This window comes from Callionymus lyra, chromosome 4 (assembly GCF_982586985.1).
Source record: "Callionymus lyra chromosome 4, fCalLyr1.hap1.1, whole genome shotgun sequence".
NCBI classification, from domain to species: domain Eukaryota; kingdom Metazoa; phylum Chordata; class Actinopteri; order Syngnathiformes; family Callionymidae; genus Callionymus; species Callionymus lyra.
In genome coordinates, this window is record NC_141821.1 from 26,790,331 (window position 1) to 26,814,292 (window position 23,962).

Sequence of the window (23,962 nt, forward strand, 5' to 3'; positions counted from 1 at the left end):
TATAGACAAATGACAACATTATAATATAAGGAATGTGTAGAAAGTAGTAACTAATAAATGAAAAAAAAAAAAGTTTCATATATGTGGAACAGAAACAAAAGAGCAATATTTTTTACTCTTCATAATACAACATATCTAACTTTTTACCCAAGATCTTCAGATTTTTTGTCAGGAACACTATTTAAACATCTCTGGCTTCAGGCAGGACCTCTCACAACTTGCAATGTTGCCTGAGGTAGTTCTCACTGAGGAAGCGTCTTTGTGTCTGTATACACGTGTAGTGCGTCTGTAGCGATGAAATACCTCATAGCGCGAGTAATATCTTTGTGTCTGGTGGACATCCGCTTAAATGGAGTAACACAGCTGAACGCAGGGAAACTTCAGTTGAGCTTCAAATGGGATGAGAGGGAATTTTCCGTCCTGAGTTCTTCGAGAAGTGAGCGTTGTCGTTGTTGTGGGTGATGCAACAAGTTTGTTACTTCTCCACAATTTTTTTTTGCGAAGCACAACCTGCACAACACCTCGCTGCTGTCTCAAACCAAAACATCAGCATAATATAGAGCGTGTGTCTCCCTCGCGCCCACCTTTCAGGTTGTTTTCCACTGGATGAATTCAGATGTCAATCAACGGCAAAGGAGGTCTGTGATTGGCTGGGTGTAAAATTGATGTATTCCACTGCTTCAGCTTAAACATGCAGGACAAGCGGAATAAAGATAAAGAAATACTTGATGATTTATCTGTTAGTTTTCAGTATTCTGAACCTCTCTAACAGCAGGGGCACCATAGCACAGGTGAACGATGAAACATTTGTACGTAAATCGCTGTTAAAATATCCCTCCACAATGCTATCAATGGTGGCAGCACATGTACTGTATCTTAGCTAGACTATGCACGTGGGCACACATGGGGTATTACATGTTTCCAACTGTGGGCCTGTAAAAGAGCAAGAAATGTCAGAATAGAACACAGTAACAGATTATATTTTTTATTTATTATTGTAGTAACTGTAAACCACTAAAAAGTTGGGCCTTCAAACCATATTTTGTTTTCTGTTTCCTTTTTTGTTGGTATACATTTCATGATCAATAATTGATCAGCTATAATAATATATATTTAGTTATTTCAGAAGTGTGTACCAACCTGACGGTAGCCCTTAGGGTCACAGGGTGCCTTTGCATCAGCTTGCAGTTGCAAAAAAAAAGTGATGACCCCAGCTCTAAATAGCACTTGCTTAGGTTCTTTGTTAAGGTCTTTTATTATTTTCTCCTTTGTCTTCCTAATGAACATATTCCCCTAAAACAATGTTTAAGGTTTACACATATCTTAATGGCATATTTAGTTGGTATTTTTTGTTCTTTTTAAAGATTTTCACTTCATATTTTGGCTCTTTGATTCCATCTTTAGGCTTGACCTCCCCTCACAGTCCCAGTATACAGCATATATTGTAGTCCATGCACTAATGTCTATTGGAAGTTGTTCGGGATCCACCACCAACATCTGGCTAGTTACAAGGAAGAGGTCTTTATCTTTATCAAGGAAAATAGAGTCTGTCAGCTGTTTATCACTGGAATCACACTCTAGGGCCACAACATCCATGTCTCAGTTCTGACTCTCGAAAGAGATTCAGGGTCCTATGAATAATAAAAACTTCACATTACATTATACTCATACGAGTACTTTTACAAGAAACTGTCGTCGAGCCAAAAGGAAAAACTGATGTAAACACAGCTAATGAGACCAGATATACTCATTCATGTACCATGGACTTCAGACAGAACTCAGAAGAAAATAGAATTGCAAAATCAAAATTGAATTCAGAGATCGTTGCTTGCATTTCTGTGTGCAGAATTGTAACACACACAAAGGAGAGAAGTTCCTGTAGCTGCCTGACAGTAGCTGTCTGATCATGTACAGTACATTATGACAAAGTTCCCTGCGGTTTGCTACTAATAAGTGTAATCTAAAGTCATTGCGAGAAACAGTAGGATCCAGCTCAGCCCTGTCAGATATGGGCGCTCTTTGCAGAATCTTTGCCGGCACATAGAGTCAGGCAATCAATCCTACAATTTTAGCGGAGTGCTGTGATTCTCAACTCATGCCTCATAGCAAGCTCACCAGGTTATTTGTCACGTTATTCTGTTCCCACACTTGGTTTTTAATTAGTTTCCGCTCATTATCACAAAACTAACTGGTTCATGGGGTTATAATCAAATAATGGTGAAGCGTGATTTGGAAAGTTTCGTCCGCCACCTGCTACCAGCTGATGCTCTCCATTGTTGGCAGCTGATAGCAGGTAATTGATTAAGCACACATGGCTTTCACTTTCAATGCAGGTTAGGAGTAATATGTGGTGATGAATGGTGTGTTTTGTTCAGCATTCATTTCTAAAAAAGATCCTTGTTTTGATTGATTATTGATTCCTTAAAAATTGTAGCTTAACAATGGAAATAAAAATACATTATAAAAAGTCCTTGTGGGGAAAATAAAAGAGACACACTTATTCTAAGAAAGATCCAACCTAAAAAACAGGACACTGCTAAGCAGACTGATAAAGTTGTAGCAAAAGATGTCCCTACACAATTATTGTGGGAGAAAATAATGACAATAATATAATTAATAAAGGAAAAAACTCTGATCTGGCACACTCAAGCCTATCCCAGCTATTTAGGGTGAGAGGCGAGGGACACCTTCAACAGGCTACTAGCTGTCACACAAAACCTTTGCACACATACTCACACCAATGGACTATTTAGAGTTCTCTGTATGTTTTAAAAATCGGATTAAATGGAAATTAACCAACAATCATCTTGATGCTAGAAGGATTTGCTATCCACTTCAAATCTATCATAACAAAACCTCGAAAAAACAGCAAAGACTCCACAACTAACCTGCTCTTTATATTTAAAAAAAAAAGGCTTATCCCTTTTTCTTTTTTGTTTCTACCCAAAAAACACACCATTAACCTTTTTTCTAATTAGAATGGATTGTCTCAGCCACCCTTGACATGTTTACTATCCCTGCTTCATTACCTGGTAATCACACTGCTGCTGCTGAGCTTGTCTATGAGTAGGTTAGGTTGGTTCAGCTACGAGTGGACAAACAATCATGCTCTGGCCAAGTGGCTCTGCATCATTCAAACTATATTTACTGTTAAATGTAACCAGGAAAGACCCATATATCTCTTATCTGAGAGCTGAGACGCCGCTGTCAATCTCAATGCCTTCAGCCAGAACATTTTTGGGCAAATGTCATTGTCAGGGTTAAACTTTCTTCCTGCTGCCGCCCACTTTTCAAGACTTTAATCAAAGGAATTTGGCGGCTTGTTGTCCTTGAACCTTGCAGGTTCATCAAGGCTCGGAAGTCATGACAGCAGATACATCACCCTGTCACCCTCGCTTGCCGCCTGCCGAAATGCCACTGAGCATTATCCGACCTGTTCAGACAGCTTACTTCTCTCCTTCTTCTCTGCACCTGACCGACCAGCTCCTCCTCTCCTCATGTGTGAAGAGGGCTTGTAAACCCGTCTCATCACTCAGCGGCAGCCGACCACCCTGCAGCCCAACACAGCAAGCTCTGGTGACTTTTTGCACCTCCGTATGCAGAGATTGATTTTGGCAGAGCAATTTTGGCCCCACACCATAAAATCCAAGATTTAACCGTTTTCTGTTTTTCTTGATATTTTTGTCATAGTTTAACTAGTTATAATGAAGAGTCACGCAGTAAAAATGGGCTGCTGGAGAGACAAACTTGAAGAAATGGTGGTGGGTTCAAGTGTATATGGGAGTGATGTGTTGATGAGGCCTCATGATACTGCATCGGTTGTATCATGATACAGTGTCTTCATTTTTAATAGGCCACTAGATGGCACTCTCTACTTTATAATCTTTGGCTTTGATCTACTGATTCAATGAAACCTGGCATCACTTTCACTTTCAAACTGTACCATGATACAGCATCAGCTGCCTCATGAAGCCTTATCAATCATTTTTAAATGTAGTGGAGGCCGATAATCGAGTTTGACCAGAAATGTTCCTAGATATATTTATAATATAATATATATATATATATAATATATAATTGTCAACGATTAATTGCGCAATGGTTCACTGGTTCAAGTCAGTTCGTTGCCACAAACTAGGGTTTTCACTAAACCCACTTTCTGAAACTGCCCCAGATAGATCTACACTTGAAATGAACAAATTGCAATAATTATTAGTTAACAATAAACATAATTACTTTACTTATATTTTCTCAACGCGCAAATCGGTTTGAGTCTTTCAAAGGTGCAAAATGTGAAACCGATGTCAAACTTTCTTGACTCACTCATATGTTTTGATTGTTGTTTTATAAATTTATCCTCCGTCTGAAATCTGGACAAACAAGAGGTTACGAGTCCATTACAACGTAATATTGGGCATCACTCCTCCTCCAGCCAGCCTTTGTTTGTACAATGAGTCCCTTGGAGGTGGAGACTTCTGGGATTGATGACGCACAGTGACAAACCTTGATACCTGACCAATCACAGCAGAGTGGGTACGGTTGGGGTAATCGAGATTGTATCTCCAGTAAAACAAAGCGTTTAAGCACAGTTTCTAATGTAAATGTGCGTTAAAAGAGAGTTTTGTACAAACGTTTTCACGCACAATTTGTATTTTGTTGTCAAGTGACCATAGAAGTTGTGTTATGTTCTTTAAAGTATGCGTTTTCGTGCACACGTTGTCGTGATTCTAGCGAGAAGGAGACGTCCTCATTTAGAGTATTCTAGAGACAGAGCGAGGGAGAGAGAGGTTCTGCTCTCGGCTACCCAAAGCTTTGTAATACGTGTCATTAATTAAACATTGACAGGGTGGAGGGGAAGGGTGTAGACCTCTTGATTTAGACGGAAAGAGCAGGGGATGAGGAAGGAGGGAGGGTGGGCTGAGAAAATACTCTATATAGCCACCAATCCTCTATGAATCTCTATTAGCAGCTAATGGAACACTTCAGATACCTTTCAAGCATTAGTGTGAAATTGGGAAGTGTTAATTATTCAGATGAAAATCTATACAGCTCTGCCTCGTATGACGGGGTCGCCATCGGAAGTAAAGTCTCACTCGTCTGCAGGCAGCTGTGGGCGCACAGCGTGACTTATGAGGTGAACTAATGTATTTCTTTAAACATATACAGCACCAGGTTTTTTCGCTCCGGAGAATAATTGATGTGAGTGTTTCTGATAAACGGATCTTAAATCACCATCTGAGAAACCCAAGATTTTAATTGGACTTCCTGTTCAATTAAGAAACGTGTTCACCACGACCCAGTCACATGGTCAGCTGAATGTTACACTCCAACAAAGGTGTCTCGGTTTTCCAGCAGCTGCTAGAGCACAAATTGCTCAAAGGAATTGGCAAGGGATGTTATGCCGATAATAAAAAGTAATACAAACACATAACCTGTTTGCACAACAGCCTTCGTAGAAAGGACAAGAATCCATGTTTCGGTCTGAAGTCGGTTTAATACTCATCTCTGCCGAAAGTTAACTACTGATTTGATGTTCACACTTTGTCCTAATTTCCGTTGGGTCATTTTTCTTAGAAGACAAAGAAAAGATGACCAGCTTAAATCATGCGTGCCAACGCACAGCAGGAAGAGGAATGCTACCATTAGGAGGAAGGAAAAGTCATCTATATTGAATAAATCTTCAGACATGTTTCTTTAACCCATTTTCACAGACTGCTTTGAAGTACAATATGCTTGGTTTTGGGTTTTCTTTTTTTTTTATCACATAACAGGCTTAAGACGCTAGAATTACGACAGAGGTTCGGAGAAAACAAACATTTTTAATATTTTCAAACAATTGTGTGTCCTATAATGATCTCACACTGCATTCTTGAATTATGATTAATGCTATATATTTCACAGATACCTTTTATGGGATTCCTCAAGAAAAACAATGCTTAAATGAGTTATGACTAGGGATCCTAGAAAATAACGTTATGACGTTATCGCAATATTCTTATCCACCATACTGTATCGATATTTGACACCACAGTTCTGATTAATAAAAACATGTATATGTATATATATTTTTTTCTTTCATATTTGGCTTGCTATTCATATGTTATGTGCTACTATAGCTCACTTATGGTTTATAGTTCTATAAGGTGTGTGTAAAATAACATAATTCTATGTTTCTTTTACAATTAACATGCAAATATTTCCGACGTCTGTTCATTTTTGTGTTGCAATTAAACTTCCAGCCTCTAGATGGCAGCATTCATTTTGTCCTATGCAGCTAAATGAACATTGAAATCCCGCGAATTCCTGGTGATGACCAGCATCTTTTAACGCTGATGTTTAGACATTTTTTTGGTTTTAAAACAAAAGCAATGAGTCATGCGGTCTCTAACTTCAACAACAACAACAACACCTGAGGAAATTACTCAGCCATACTACCAATATATCATATATGGTGTATTTTACTGTTGTCCCTGTATACATATCATATTGCCAGAGTCTTGCCAATACACATCCCTAGTAATGACTGTTGACAATTGAACAAACCATCCCAAAAAATAAAAAAATAAGTCCAATGTTGCGTAATGCTGCTTGAACTTGAGAACAATCTGCATTTTATTCAGATAATCTGGCTAAAATGTGTTTATCATCCTCATTTTGAAGCTTGCCACCGGCCATATTTGAAATAAAATAGTTAATTATTCAACAAAACTTTATTTCATAAGTTGCTGACTAAGTTACAGTTAAGAAACTTAATGCATAGTAAAACTTTATTATCAAAATATATCAACATGAGGGATCAGAATGATAAGGAGCTAATTGGGGGAAAGAACAGCAGTTGCCAGAATCTTATTGAGGTCATAATAGATCAGTTGAAGTTGTGTAAAGTTGCTTTGTAAATAAATCAATTCCCAGTCCTATTCTCAGGAGCTTCGGGAGCATCTTAATTAAAGGTTGTTGGAAATTGTTGTGTTAGGAAACTTGTCACAGTCACATGGTGTTTCCATTCTGGTCAAACCACAGGCATGGTCGCCTCTGGAGGATTGTATTTCCTTATCATAGATCTCATCCACAATCTTTTCCTTCCTTTTCACACCATCTCCCCCACCGATTGCATCATTCACCAATTCCCACATCCCCAGCGCTAATGCCCTCTTTGATAGATCATTACCCTCCTATCCCCTCACTACTGTTAGAGATCACTCGCACAGAAATGCCAACAGCTCTGCGGTCACTGTAGTGAGGCTGCCGTTTATGAGTGGCGGCGAGACGTCGATCTGAGCCTCGTCTGTTTACTTGGACTTGATCTATAACAGCAGGAATGCAGTTCATTGCTGAATTGAAGTTGCTAGTAATGATGATGAAGATTAAGCCCGGAGCTTATCGTGTTTCCTGTTTGATGCATTGCCCGAGTACAATATTTGATCTGTTGTGTCGTAAGCCCTCCCTCCCTTTTATTCTCCTTTTCCTGCTTTTTGATCCGCTCCCGTCGGTTCAACATTGTTCCCCCTGTAACTTTTCCGTCCCTCAAATTTAACCGAATCAATTGTTCTCGACTGTACCTTTCACTCCGGACCTCCAACCCACTGACCTCCCTGGCCCACTTTGCTGTTCTCTTCATTTGGAGGAGTAGGCTCTTGTAAGCTCTGGTAACAGAGGTTAATCCTCTCTTATTAGAACCAGGATTACTTGAAGCGAAGCAGAAGAGCATGCGCTGTCGGCTGCTGCCACAAATCGAAAAAAACGTCAGTGAAGGAAACATTTAATCTGGTGGTCTAGACCCTATATTTCTGTTGAACTGGGGGATATAAACATTTGATATTTGAAAAATAAGCTAGTAAACATAAATATTAAATTATAATTCCAACTATTGTAATCAAGAATACTTTTAATGATTGTGGTTACTCTTGTATAACATTTAACACTTGAAATACTGATAATATATTCTAGTTTATTAACATTTCTTGTCAAAGTGACTAGATCTAGATCAATATCTCACGACACTTAATATAAGAAACAATCATCTAATAAGTGACCGATTAGGTAGATACAATGTTTGGCTTCAATATCAGGTACAATTTATTTAAAGGATAACTTAAGCATATTTAGCTTATTTTAACACTTGACTTTATACCTTTTGCTCCTTTTTTGCTTGGAACCCCCTCGAAAATACTATATAAATCTAGTTTAACTGTTTAAAAATATCTAATTGCCCAGTTTTTTTTTTGCCTATTCTATTGTCAAATTTTTTACCAATTCCAATTTTTTTTTTTTACTTTTATTTCCTACGTGACCTTTTCTTCATTGTTTATTTCATGACAGTTGGCTTACAAAAACACAAATTTTCCAAGATTTCATTTCTCATCAAAAACATGTGCTAAGCTTTTTTTCTAAAGCTCTCGCGTGTAATGCAAGGTCATAATAGCCACAGTCAAAATACTAACATGTCTTTATAATTCATGCATGAGGCTTTTTGACCAACTATCATAATGTGTTCAGCCATATAAATGTATGATAATGTCGTATTAATGTGTAAATTAAGTGGCAGACGAGTATTCCATGAGTGAAAGTGCAAACTAGATGGAAGACGTTCCCAAAATCCGTTCCAAAAAAAATCTTGAAAATCTAATTCTTGAGTAGGGATGAGACTTTTCATATCATGCGTTCTACATTTATATGCATGGACCACATTTACATTTTGATGATTATGGTCGTCGATTTTTGATTTTAAAATGTCTCATAATATAGCAAGAAATGACTTTGAATTGTCTGATTAGGAAAATAAAGTGAGTAAGGAGTTAATGCTTATTTTAAACTCTGGTACTTTCAATAATTGGTTTGATGTGTACAAATAAATATGTTGAGGATATAATAATCTAAATTGTAAGTTACATTCATTTTGAAAATGTATACAAACCAACCATTTATTATTTGCCTGGTCTTCTCACTAGGCAGCAGAAATGTCTATCGTCCGGATGAGTTTGCAATTCTTTAAGCCACGCTTATATCTCATTCAACCATTTACATATTTCGATGATCTATCTCTTCTCCCCGCTGATGTTCCTGCTTACACCACCATCTTGTTCATGAATATAAAGAAATGTGTGATCTGTTGATGACTCATCCATCTCCTGCAGCTCCACACCAACTTCTTTTATCTTATTGTGTGGAAAAGTTTGTCGCTCTCACTAACAAAGCTGCTGTTGTTTAACAATGATTTTAACCTATATTTTTCTCTCTCTCTTTTCCCTGCTCTCCGTCACGCCTAAACAAATAGAAGTGGAACAGAAAGGTAACTAAATGACAACAATTTTCCTTTTCCTGTTTGCATTTCTTCATTATAAGGCTGTGGGTTTGTCTTTCTTCCAAGTCATGTTTTCTCTTTCTAATGAATTTCTCTTTCTTAAAATGTCAGTCGTAGAACCTCTTATCATATATTTTAATTTCCGTCATTGTAAATCATAGCATATAGATTTTCTGAATCAATGTGGCCTTTTTAATTTCATTGCTGCATGATATTACAGTGGAAGGTTTGATGTTGTGATCAATGTCATCCAATGAGCTGTCGGAATTCTTGATTATGTGTCTAACATGATGAGGAATCTAACCTTGGAGCTCCACAAGTCAATACAGGTGACGTCATAATATATACAGTATAATGTATACGAGCCAATATTGTTCGGTTTTACCACCAGCTGTAGTTTCTAGTGCTTTTCTTTAACCCGTCTTTAACTGCATACATTTTCTCCTTGGATGCCTTTTCTTGCTGAATTTTAACTCTAAAGTTGCTTGAAACTGTGTTGCACGTGTGAGTGACAATTTATTTGCCAACTTCAAAAGAAACTGGGATCTCTGTTTACTTTTCATTATCAACCTATACCAAAGAAACTCCCCTGTTCTTGTTTCTCATACTTTAGAGCAGACGTGGGCAAATTAGAGCCTTGGGGCCACTTGCCCTTTTGATTATATTTGTGCTGCCTTCATTAGGTCAGACAAAAAGAATTGAACTCATTACAGAAATCTCTTTGTTAGAATTTCTGAAAATACAGTGAAAGAAAATAACATAACATAATAGAGAGTATTTATTAGGGGGATAATTGACAGCAAAAAAAGTTTTTTGGCTTGTAAACCCTATTTTATGTGTTACCATAGTTTGTTTATATCTTATAGTTCCATCATGTGGATGTAAAATAAAATAACAATTAACATGCTGAGGACGAGAGGATATAGTTGACTCTAGCATCTTTTAAAGCCGATGCTTGGGCTTATTATTGCCCATAAGACTCATGCGTTCTATAGTTTCTGCAACACCTGAGGAAAATACTTGGACAATACAACAAATATATCCTTGTTACTACAGTATCGCAATATATTGTATTGTACGCCCTGTATTGTGATACGTGTAGCATTGCCAGAGTCTTGCAAATACACGAAGTATTTAAATAAGGTGTTAAATAATGTACAATACAATTACAGCTTATTTGAGTTTTATATATACTTATATTATGGATTTTTAGGAAATTAAAATAACCTCTGCTTTTATCCTTGTTTTAGCTCAGGGTCAAGGTGACCCAAATGTAATTGTTTTATCCCTTGTTTTGTTTAGCTTGACCCAGAGACAACAAAAAAGATTAAAATAATTACATCTGTTCTGGGGGCCTTTGGGTCACCTTGACCCTGAGATAGCACAAGGTTTGAAGCAAATTATAAACAAGGTTATTTTCATTGACACAGAGTTGGAAACTTAATAATTCGCCGAAGCCTTTGCCGATTTCAAAATGAAAGAAAATTTGCCCTCTCAGACCTTCCTCTCTCTCTTTCATCCTCGCGTGATCAAATAATATTCCACAACATCTCCAGGTTTTGTCAAGAAGACTATGACCCAGTCGCCCTTCTTCCCTTGTTTTCATCCCTTCAAAAAAGCTCTTCTCGCTTTTGAGAGCGGAGCCGCTGAGGTGCATGTCAACAGTAGACGCTTCCCGGCAGAGTTTCCACCTGCAGGGAGACAACATGTTTAAGATTAATAGATTACAGAGGGACGACGCAGCTGTTTACGCTGTCTCTTTGTGTTTCTGCTCTGAGCGCGTTACCTCTCCGTGGATCGTCAGCTTCAACCTGTCTCAGCAGTGACTCACTTCAGGGGAACACTGCTGGAGAATTTGTTTTCTAGCCATTTTGGGCTTACAGAAAACTAAAAAACGGTGCAGTTTGGAAAGATATTTTCACATATGTGAGAGTATTAAAATGTAGTGTGTAGTATCCAATGAGGACAATGTATATTCATCATTGTTTTGAAATTATCTTAAATATAATTACATGGCTTAAATAAACACTTAATGTTTTTATTAACATTAACACTTCATGTCTCAAAGACTCATTTAAGATGCAGTATTTCAAAGCCCCCAGGTTGTGTTGACATGTTTTTCGAAAAAACAATTCTGATGTTGTTTCCGATGTTTTTCCTTCAGGATATTAATTAAACGTAATATAAATGTATGAACTCCAGCTGTGGCTCTCACCTGCTGGTTTCATTCGACCCTGACTCAACCTGGAAATGTATTTTACTGCTTCACACTTGGATAATGTTGAACACAGAGGAATAAAAAAAAAACATGTGCTTGTTATAAAATAACTTTCACAAGTCAAACATAAAAATTGTATGATTATGTTTAGTTATTCCATACGATTATATTAATAATAAAATATTTAAAAGCAGTCCTGTCATTTACTTACTTCTAACTTGAATATTGAATTAAGTCAAACTTCAATCACAGCAGAGTGGGTGTGGTTATGGTAAATAAGATTTCATCTCCAGAAAAATGAAACATTTTTAGTGGGCGGAGTTTAAGCACATTTTCTCGTATAAATGAGAGTTTTGTACAAACAGACACATACTGATGAGTACAATAGAGTGGGTGTCTGGGGCCCTTAATCGGTCCGTGGCTCAATCCCTCATCTTGTGGTCCTTTGCCACGTTGTGATCGACAATAGGCTTTATTTGTCATTAGTAACAACATGTGTTCGACAACAAAACTTGGGGGAAGGCAAGAATGATCCAGCCTAACTAATTAATGGTGCATACAGAACTGCAACCTCCCATGATGCATCCCTTCCCGATAGCGAAAGGCTCATTGATCGTTACACTATTTGTCAAATATAAACACGGTTTTACAAGGAAGAAGATCTGTTTGTAAAATAAAACAAACAAAATCATTTGCGTTTTAATGCTTAAAATGTAGTCTACGAGAGTCACAAACGTTCTTGGGAAAAAAAAAACATCACATCAGCCCGTTTTATCAAAATCAAGCTGCTGCAATTTCATCTTAACATTTTTCAAACAAGCCTATGAATATTTATTTAAATAAAGTATTTTTTGTCAATAAACCAATATATGCAGGGATGCATCATGGGAGGTTGCAGTTCTGTATGCACCATTAATAAGTAAGGTTGGATAATCATTCCCTTCCCCCAAGCTTCTTTGGCAATTTGAAGCTGAAACTGCTGGTCAGTTAAAGTCTGACTTTAGTGATAGGATAGGATAAATAGGATTAAATAATAAACAGACCCCTTTACATTTGATTAATAGTCACTTTGGCTAAAGACTACACACATATTTCTAAATTAAAAATATGTGTTGATTTATAATGAGTGAAGGGTATGAAAACAGTGCAGGTGTTCTCTTTTATTTGGATGAGTTCAGGTACATATCGCCATGAACTTTACCGATGAGTATATCACAGAAAACTTTGCCAATTGTCCTTCAAGTTGGAAATGAGCCAAAAATATGCAAGTCCTTTTAATGATATCTTGACAGAGATCCTTTAAAATCTAAATATATGCAAGATATGCAACCTCATCCCTTTAGACTGCTCTGCTTTCAAATATGTATTATTTTATTGAAACTAACCTTCTCCAGTGCTCCAGGTCCAAAGTAATTTCTTTGCAAGGTCCCTTTAAAAAAGTGAAAATACATACGTCAACTCAAGCTGAAACGAAATAAATACACGTGCATTACATCACCAAGCATGCTTTTTTTTCCCTCTGTGGAAATGGAAGAAAAAGACTTCTGAAGTGTCAGATGATCCATAAATAGGCGAAGAGAGCGGGCGCATAGACCAGGGCTATATTGACCCGCCTCGCTTGTATTGCTACAGCTGAGCGTGATCAGATTAGAGGGAAAACCAGCTCACATATAATTCGTTTACATTGTCTGCTGCTGTTAATCACACCACAGACTTAAAATGCCATGTGGGGGAAATGTTGCAAAGGTGATGTCATCCTTTTGTCTTTTCGTCACCGATCATTATTTTGACCTGCTTGTCCTTTTTCATGCCTGCTTTTGCTTTGCATGTTTGACAGTATTTTCAAAAGCTGGCAAAGAGTGTTCTCCCGTTTTTAACCGTCCATGCTTTATTCAGCACAAAAATATAGAGTGCAGCCGTTCCTCCTGGTGAGAGTAGACAGTTCTGAAATATTAATGTGGGTGAGTCAGCCACTGGTGAGTTTGGACAACTTGTGTCTGCTCGACGTTCAATCAGTAGAAATAACGCTCAAGTGTGCATGTCGTCCAACTGTTAAAAAATTGCCTGCACCCCACGCACATTTTATTTTACTTCAAAAAGTGAAATTAATCATTTATGGCTCAGGAGGAGTTAATAAATTTAAGATGTGGCAGCTAAAACCTTGCACTTTTTTTTGGGTTGAATCCCAAAATTACAGTACTTTAGTATGGGACTCATTTAAAGTAAATAAATATAATAAGAATGTCGGAAATTGGTACCAATTACTTTTGAAGACAACATATATGCACATATTGATGTAGTTGTTGGTCCTCATTGTGCATTTGACTGAAAACATACCTCTTAGTATTCTGTTTTGATAGCTATACGTGAATATATAAAATACACAAGTAGTCAGAAGAGAAGCGCCTCCCGTTGATATCCAGACTCCAGACTAAACCTCCGTAATATCAGGTGGTTTCCAGTCTAGGTACACACATTCTCAGGACCTTACATGCCCTTTTGATAAAAGTGCACAGCTTCTGTACATGATTGGGTCAATGATCAAGGTCAACCTGTTCCAGGACCTGCTGCTGTCTCGGTACTGAATCTCTGTAATGAGCGTCGTCGTCCACAACACTTTGGTCTGGCACAATAGCTCCCAGGGCTGACAAGAAAGAAAGCTCTAGAGACAGTCAGGAGTTTTGCAACTTACACTATCATTTCATACACCTGACCTCTCTGTCAGACAAGTGCAACACCAGATGGCTAGTCCAGGGTCAGAAGTTCCACTCTGGAGGGTTCACATCTTGTTCTCAGCCTGTTCTCACTGCTGCCCTAAGGAAAGAACTTCCTATTCATTGTCCAGGAACCTATTCTATCCGAACACTGTGCGGGTGTGAGTGTGGTGTACATTTTATTGCAAATATGACATTGCTCTTGTTTGAAAAAAGACGTTTCGTAAACAACATATGGATAAAATTCCCCTCTTCATCCATTCAGTAGTCACTCTTTCACTGTTCTGATACCAGCCAATGTAACTCTGCTTGTTTTTTCCCTCTTTTGGCTCCTCAGTTTTCCTGTGCCCAGGGCTTCTGCGCAGGGTGTACCAGAGCGAGCACCTCTTTGAGTCGGACCATCAGTCCGGAGCATGGTGTAAAGACCCCCTCCAAGCCTCCGACAAGATCTACTACATGCCGTGGACGCCCTACCGCACCGACACCTTGACAGAGTACTCCTCAAAGGAAGACTTCATCGCCGGTAGGCCGACGACGACATACAAGCTCCCTCACCGTGTGGACGGAACTGGTTTCGTGGTGTATGATGGAGCACTTTTCTTCAACAAAGAACGTACTCGCAACATAGTCAAATTTGACTTGCGAACTCGCATTAAGAGCGGTGAGGCTATTATAGCTAACGCAAACTATCATGACACGTCACCGTACCGCTGGGGAGGGAAGTCTGATATTGACCTGGCTGTGGATGAGAACGGCTTGTGGGTGATTTATGCCACAGAGCAGAACAATGGGCGAATCGTCATCAGCCAGTTAAATCCTTACACCTTACGAGTGGAGGGCACCTGGGACACCGCGTATGACAAGCGCTCTGCATCTAATGCCTTCATGATCTGTGGAATCCTCTACGTAGTGAAGTCGGTGTACGAGGATGACGACAACGAAGCAACAGGGAACAAGATCGACTACATATACAACACCGATCTTAGTAAAGATGGCTACCTGGACATACCATTCCCGAACTCATACCAGTATATTGCTGCTGTGGATTATAACCCCAGAGACAATCTGCTGTATGTGTGGAACAACTACCATGTAGTCAAGTACTCCCTGGACTTTGGGGCTCTGGACAACAGACTCGGTAAGTCGTTTTAACTTTCTCGAGAATGTCAATACACTTTTCTGCTCTTATGAATTTAAGAAATTCCGTAGAACAACTTGACATAACTTTGGTCGAAAAGACCGCCACGGAAGAAACGCGGACAGACTCCGTAAAGACCAACACTTTTGAGGTCAAGACTGAGGTCGAGACCAAAAAAATATTCTGTTATAATTTAAGATATAGTCAAGCCTACCTGAAATTCTCGGGATGGTTGAGAATTCCTCAGTGAGACCTGCTTGATCTTTGTTTGTATATTGTAGGACACCAACTTCTTGTGAGGCACTTGTAAATGCCTCTTCATAAACAGTCTAACTTCTGCCAGTTGGCAACTTAACATATGTTTACATTAGACACCTGAGCGTCTGGTTGAAATAGATGCAGAGTTTCTATGGATATGAAATAAATATAAAATATTGTAGTTTAATAGCAACAAAAGGCAAGTGGTTCTCAATCTTTATATATGTGAGTCCAGGGTGTATTTCCATCTTAACTGAGTGCTCCCCAGTTCCCTATGGTTAAGCTTAACTAGTGGTCTCCCAAGCTGGCGTCTTTTAGGATTTGGACATAGAGTTGTAGACGTAGAATCTATATATTTTAATAGTGGGATTACAGTTATGTTAGTTTATGTTTAGTGGGCGTGTCATAAGACAGGGCAACAGATTGATTGGCTAAATTGTCTTCTGGTTTCTGCGTTAAAGAGGATGGAGAGGATTGTTGTTGTTGTTGTTGTTGTTGTTGTTGTTGTTCAAAAGCTGAGTTGAGAACAGGGTTTCTGTGTGGTACTGTAGCCTGTGCATCAGTTACCAAATATTTTTAAAAAGTACAGACTGTCTTGAAGCTTTGTCAGTTGGGTTCATTTCAATATATTTTCTTCCGTAAGCAAAAAACAGCAAAAATCAGCAAAACAGTGAGACTGCAGGATCACGACGATATACCCAGGGACCACTGTCGTCAATGCTACTGAAATAGTGAGTTATGTAAAGTACATAGTGTATCTTGCGACAGACATTGTTAACTCCGTCTAAACGATTAAATAAGCTGCTCTGTTGTAACACACTCATTTGTTCTTTGCCACTGCTCTGAAGGTGTCTCTGTGACACTTAAGAAATACTGAGTCACCACAGTAGCCGGACGAACAAAGCATTATGTTTAAGTGCAGCTTCATTGAGTCAACTAAAAAGAAAGTTTGTCCTTCCAATTACTGCTTTTGAAGTAATTTTGATTCGTCAGGGTGTACTGTTTTCAATGTGCTTCATTTGAAAAGAATAACATAATGAAAAGAAATCCAATGAATGTTGTGAAAAGTAAATGATTAAAAAAAAACTGAACCAATTATCTTCAGCATTTCAAGCAAACGTTGTACGGTAATCAAGAACATCTGTCTGTTGACGGCAACACTTTGTGCCTCTACACACAAGTGTAGCTAAAACAAATAGATTTGTGTACTGTTTGGCCTGCCACATGAAACTGCAACTCTAAATCATGTTTGAGTGTGTGGACATAGAAAACCAAACTTTTCAGTTCCGAACAAGCCACACTGATAGTGCTTCCAACACTATCTGTATTAGTAAACTGCCTTTAGCCCAGAAACCTAAACATTACTTCACACCAATGTTCTTCACTGACTTGGCAGCATGAAAGAAGAGAGCTTCATGTCCACAATCACCAAATTTGTTCAACATTGCAGTGGAGTCTTTCCCAGGCATGTCCAGTTTTTCATCAGATATTTTGATTGAGAAAAAGTAGCATTTTTTATTGACAGCTGGCTGATCCAACGAAAATAAAAGTGGACCTTCAAAATCATCACTTTGATGACCTTGTAGAGTCAATAAATGTAGTTATATGAACAGAATAAAATACCAGAGTCCCAGCTGAATGGACAATTTGACAAGATCAATATGATTGAATGAACTGATTACATGGGAATTGGCTTGGAGTCGTGCTCATTAGCACATCTATGTGGTTTTGCGTGGATGGAAATGTATTGGAAAACGATCATGTGGATACGTGACTTTTCCTTAAACGGAGGGGGTTGGATTTTTCGTTCATAAGAATACCTGCCGACATTTGCACAAGGCCTTAGGGATCCCATAGTGAATGTGTTGAGCTCTTCCTGCTGTGGTGTGTGTCTGCTGACAGATGTTGGAGAACATCTGCGAGGGTTGACACAATTTAGACAACGCAGTGGGGATTGTAATGCTGATGTAAAATGATTGAAGGCAGTTATTGATTTAAAATATAATTCTTTTTATTTACTAATTGTCTTAGATTCAGGTGATTAAGGCCATTGGCACCTTCTTTTTTTTAACACTTATGAAATGATTCAGTACATGTGTCGATTGTTTAATGATTCCAACCTTGAGAAGGTGCTATAGAATGAAGCATAAGAGCCATACAGAAGAGATGAAAATACAATAATTTGATTTTGTTTTGAACCGTACACACACCCTCATGATGGAAAATACATGTGTGCAGCTTTTAAGTTCATCTGTTGAGTATGAAAATACAGGATCTGCACGTAAACTTGGGATCAATGAATCGATGGTTAGATGGTGGCATGAAGGACCGGCTCAATGCATTAGACGACGAAAGCTTTCAGAGCCAACATTTATTAAATGAATAAAAATAAATTAATGCATTTAAAGATAAATACATATGTTGATATAAATACTGTATCTTAAAACTTTGCACACACATGCAGCTAATAAACAGGTGTGGCCGATATACATTATGTACAATTATTTATTTATTTTTAAATTCAATTTTTGTGGCTTATTGAATTTTTAGACGGTAAATATAATTTTGGACATTATTGTCTGTTACTGTTATAACTGTATGCATATCTGCGGCTCTGCCCTGATTCTGGACATGATTGAAAGTGTGTAAGCCATCAGTCGTGCTTCACAGTCCTCACTCTTAAGTGGATCACTCCATTCAAGTAAGCATAAAGGTCTTAACCTTCACAGGCGAGAAAAGGACAGTCAGTGTCGCAGCATATAGTTTGTGGATCCAGTAGTTTCACCCCGAGTTACCTCTTGGCAGGATGTTAGAAGTCTTTTCGCTCTAACACTAAAACTAATGCGACAGATAGAGTTGAAGAAATCGAAGTCCTCCTATTGCTTCTCATGACTTATATATATACTACAGACCCACATTTTGTCAACACAAGACCTTTATCCTCCGTGATGAACAAGAAAAAGTGAAAAGAAAAGTTATGCGGCAGAGTTGGAATGGAGGGATTAAGAATGTAGGCTACATGCTTATTTTAGCTGTGCATTGATGTCAGCAGCACCTCTGTAGAAGATTTTCTTTGAGGGGGAAGATTCAGGATTATGTGTTTGAATGATTTCTCCACAAGCATTTTCACACTCCTGTACAGTGACATTTAGAGATACACTCACACACAGCAGAAACACTAGTAAGCTCTGTCAGCACAAGAACAACGGCAAGCAATTCTTGCACATTCTGCTCAAAAAATTCACGATTCTTTTTACATTTTAAGCACTACTCCTTCATTACAGTCCATTATATATGATGTTGTCTTCCTCTGCCTCACTCTCCAAAATAAGGCCTGAGTAGCTCCATCACGATTCAGAAAGCCTTCACAGATAGTGTGATTTCCTGACGCACAGGAATGGAGAAGGAGGAGAACAAACATGTCGACTTAGAGACAGAGACCAGTGAATCAATTGGTAACTTGCGGATGAAGAGAAATTCTCAGCCGTTATTTTTCCTCGCTGCTAGAGAGGCAAGTGTTTGGACTTGCTCATTAAAATGGGCTGTGGTTCATCGTGAGGCCGGAATAAATGATGTTAGTTAGTATTGAACTGGCCAGATATAAGGTCGACCCGTTGGATGGAACTCAAAAGATCAGTACAAGGTTCTTTCGGCTTCGAACTGCTAAGTGGCAGTTAACGTTGGGAACATGAGCAATTTTCTTCACCACCTGAGCCGAAGACGCCGTTGTGGGAATGAATGAAACTCGGGTCCGCCTCCTCCACATTGCAGAAGTCCCTTCAGCGTGCATTGGCTAAATGGACCACGTTTGAGTAAAATAGCAAGTGGGAAAATAGCAAGTGGTGGTCACACATTTTAACGTACCTTATTGTTTTCAGTATTTTATTCATGCAATTCCACAGGTTTTTTTTTCTGATTTACCTTCAAATTAACTATGCATAGTGTGATGCATATGATAATCAACAATTTGATTGTTCATTAAAATTCTAATTCTTATTTTCTACCGCCGCCATTGACCAAAACATGAACGTTTTTGATAGTAAAATGGCCGGAGAGAATCAATTACATTTATTATAATCCTTTTACGGTCAAACAGATATATAATAAAAAAGTATTTTAACTTTTTTTGCAATACCACCAAAGTTGAAAGTACTTTATTGCCAAAGAAGATATTGGTTCTTGTTTGGTCTGTTTCCTGTTTTACCTTCCTGGAAACTGAAAGTCCTCTCAGTGTGGTAAACAGTACTGTAAAAGTAATAACATAAATTGTTCTACCGCTTTGACTGAAATTACATATTTCATAGTGCTGCTTTTCGTTTTTTGTCATTTCTTCCTGTGGTTTTGCTTGTGAACTCATCAGAAGATTGATGATTGAGGCATGAAGTTCAATCAATGCATTCTGAGTCCACCACAATATTGAGGCGTTATCAATTCTCCTGAATATCCTTCATGCTCCTGCTTCCTGTGTAGCTCAAGGACAGAACCCAGTTCTTTTAGAAAAGCTTTCGCATTCATTAGCAAATTGATGTTTCTAGGACCATGGATAAAAAGGGTTTTAAGGAGCAATTATGTCATTTGCAAAAAAAGTTTGTAGGAGCTGTCTTGGCTGTGGAATTATTCCTCTATTAGTTTATACTCTTTATCATCCTTCACTAGTACACAAAGATAATTTTTTCCTTCAATTCTTAGCATGTATCAAGTTAAATTATCTTCCACATTTAGTTGAAGCAGCTGAAACACAAGCTGAATGTCTTTTATATTGGCTAATCAGTCCAGTACATCTGCTCCAAGATCCTGTGAAGCGGTTCCACTGCTCTTTATCATCAGTGTCAGAGTGGCTCTTCTCGACTTTGCCACATCTTTTTGGACCATCCATCTCTCTGTTGAATAGTTCTTGATTTGATTTTACTTTTTGGCTAATGATCAGGTGTTTGGATGAGTGTGTGATTTCCAACATCCCCTGACGCTCACATGGCACGCTTTGGTAATTTTTATTTCCATTTGAGCAGAGCAGAAAAACACAATGACTTCCTCTGTGTAAAACTTCCATAGTTGTTGGCAACATGTACTATTGATATTTTTATCTTACACTCATAAAACAAATGTTTAGGCCAAATTTCTTCTAGGACAAGTGCATCATCTTTTTAAGAATCATATAAAATAATTGGTAGCTTCATCACATGCAGTGCTATGTTGAGAAATATGGTCATTTCTTGTTGTGTCTTAGACATTTCAGTTTCTCTGATTAATTCAACCAAATACCATAGAGTACTTTTGATTGTCCATATGTGTGAGTGTGTGAATGAATGGGCTTTGTTCCTTTGTAAGTGTCGGGTGTGAGTGTTCTCTGGAAAGCTAGAAGAGCTTTGCACAGAAAAAACCTAAATCTGTGTTTGACCAGTTCAGCCAAAGGAAATGTCATGACGTCCCATGGTGACATAACCAAGACATACGACAACAGAGACGCGTGAGGATGCCTAATGGGAAGATAAATCTGTGTGTCATCTGCAAAGTGGTTAATAGTGGCTCTAGAAGGTCTGACCAAGTGGTAGCATGAAGATAGGAAATAAAGTGGGCCCTAAAATAGAATCTTGCAGAAATCCATAGGAGAAACTAATCCATATATGATGAGACATTTCTGCTGCCGTTTAAAAATATTCAAAATGAATTTTTATTTATGTTTTGTTTACGATTACATTTTACAGGTTTAATGTTGCATTACTATACTGAGGCACATTCCTAGTTAGTGGAAACCTTGGCAATAAAAATTATTATGATTTTGATTCTGAAAAGTTACCCCAACTGACATGAAGGGCAACTAATGTGTTGATTTTAGTGTGTCTTTAATCGATCTTGGACCTCTTTTGTACTCATCAGCCTGTGTGTTTGTATAGAACTCTCTATAAAATAAATATTTCCATAAAAAATATGATTAAAAACACATGTCTTGTCTCGTGTCTGGAAATTAACCCTTGTTTACCATAACCACACCCACTCCGCTGTGATTAGTTTAAGCATCAAGGATATGTAACGCAGCGTCATAAATCCTGGGAGTCTGCACCTCCAGGGACCCATTGTATAATCAAAGCTGGCTTGAGGAAGTGAAGCCATTATTACATCATAATGGACTCCGCTCTTTTTTCGGACGAGGACGAACTTTATAAAGTAATACGTTTAAAAACATGGTCATGATGGGGGACTTACTGCAGAGTAAGACTTCAACATTTGAAACATGAGATTAAGTAAAGTAAAATAAAGGGGCTACAAATGTAGGGATAAGTGCCAGTCTGAGTTTGAATATGGTCACTATAAGTTTTTTTTTTAACTTCTATATTACTTCTGCCAGTTCGTTGACAAGATATTCTATCCAGTGAAGTGTCAATAAAGCTGATGAACACCATAACTGTCCTAAAAATTAAAAGTCTTCTTAACAGATTTTGTAGAGAAAGACTAAGTACAAAAAAAGAAAAGTTTTCCCCGGCTATCTAACTGTAGAAGACAAGAGCCTCTGATCGCACGCAGAGAGTCTAATTAGTTTGAAACCACAGCTTTGAAATGAAGCACAAAGCTCTGTGTGTGGTAGAAACAGCCTTTTCTTTTCAAATAAAAGCTGAGTGTAAATTAATCTGGATGAGCTCGCGCAGAGAAACCTGCTTCTATTTATGATTGAGGAGGTGGTCCTCTTTGGTGGATGGACGCAGCTAAGCCCGAGGCCTAAAGAATCATGAATATTTGATCAGCAGATTGTTAGGACGATTCATTTCCAATCAACTCTGTAATCCCTCTGGGATGGATAAAGTCTTAAATATACAAAAGATAAATTACCATGAGATTGGAGGCAACTTTATTGGATTATTGACTTAGCAAGGCCGGAGATGTACAAGTCCAGCTCGGGTTTTTCCTGCTTCTGTCGAGCCTATTTGTATCATGATAACACTTTTGGCTTGTTGACAATGTAAATTTGTCGACAGGATGAGCTAATTTTTAAAAGTGTCAATAGTGTCCCTCTCCAGTGGACAACAAGGGAAGAGCTACCGTCTGTTACTGTCGTCATACCTGCTTTGTGATTTGATTTTCTTCGTTAATCAAGAGAGCTGTCATTTGGCGTCCATTTTGAGAAAAGAGATCTCAAAAAAAATTTGAAACAGAGGACAACATCTATTTATCTTTAAAAAAAAAGGCCTTATGAAGCTTCATCAACCCATCACTTCTTTGATGTGGCCTCGCACATTTTTAGATGTCTCTGTATATTGGGTTGTCAATGCTAACATCATTTTAGGCGTGTGACTGAAGCTTCTAACCATCTTGTACTCGGTTACACAGCGGAGATTAATGATCTCCTATAGTCTATATTTCAATTGCAATTACACTATACAACCACAGGAGGGTTCTGTCTGCATTAAACACCTCCAACCTAGTCCCATTACTGCAAAGCCCTTCCAGTAGTTATCACACAATCTCTATTCTTGTAGACCCACTTCAAATATGTACTGAATTAGTGACAACATAACAGATGAATCAGAGAACTTAATTTACCCTATTTCAACTAAAAGACTTGAACTTGACCTTAAACCAATTGCATGTAGTACATTGCGCTGGAAAATGTATCAAAATGTTGGTAAAATACGTAGACACACGTCCAGTCACCTCAGTATTACAAAGCGGTTCTCCTGACTATGCAGTCTTGCACAGGTTCCCTAAACTGCACTATATTATTATTTTAATTAAGGACCATTTAAAACCCTGTATAAGTAAAATAAACACTTGTATATATTTATGTATGTATGAATAATACTGTCGTATCTTTTAACAATTGTTCATAAAAGCTAGTGAGTCGTGGCCGTCAATTAATTATCTCAATCATATCATACCAATCATAAACGTAATTGTACACTCGGCTCGAGTCCCACATCATATAACCAAAACACACATGCATCATTGGTCAACAGTAACTCAGTGTCACCTGCGGCAATGTAAATAATGGTAAGAAACGAATGTGGAGGAGGAGACAGGAAAACAAACGTGTAAACCATTATTGATTTTTCTGAAACAGGTGAGATTTGTTAGCCTTGTAACTGTATGAACTGGAATAAATTCAAATTTTTTTGTTATTATTTGTCGTATTTACAGTGCATCTGTATTTCTATGTTTTTTATCTAAAATACATAAAACCCACCAAGGTCACCTCCAAGTCTTACCAAGCAGAATACTTGTTCACCTTGTAGTTGCACAGAAGCATTACTTTTTTTCTCCGGTTTTAAGCTGCTCTTTATCCACTTGGACAGAGAGGACGGCGTGTTAAACCTGACAAAGCGTAACTAAATGTCCTTGCG

At 38.1% G+C, this 23,962-nt stretch overlaps 1 protein-coding gene across 1 annotated transcript in view; it reads left to right on the forward strand.

The window, feature by feature from the left end:
- The window catches only part of LOC148082303 (adhesion G protein-coupled receptor L3), a 222,398-nt gene that overhangs the window by 109,223 nt on the left and 89,213 nt on the right, over nucleotides 1-23,962 (forward strand). The window contains exons 6-7 of the mRNA XM_087789467.1: nucleotides 9,275-9,288; nucleotides 14,561-15,371. Of these exons, the coding sequence (XP_087645593.1) occupies nucleotides 9,275-9,288; nucleotides 14,561-15,371 (825 nt within the window). The remainder of the gene's footprint in view (nucleotides 1-9,274; nucleotides 9,289-14,560; nucleotides 15,372-23,962) is intronic.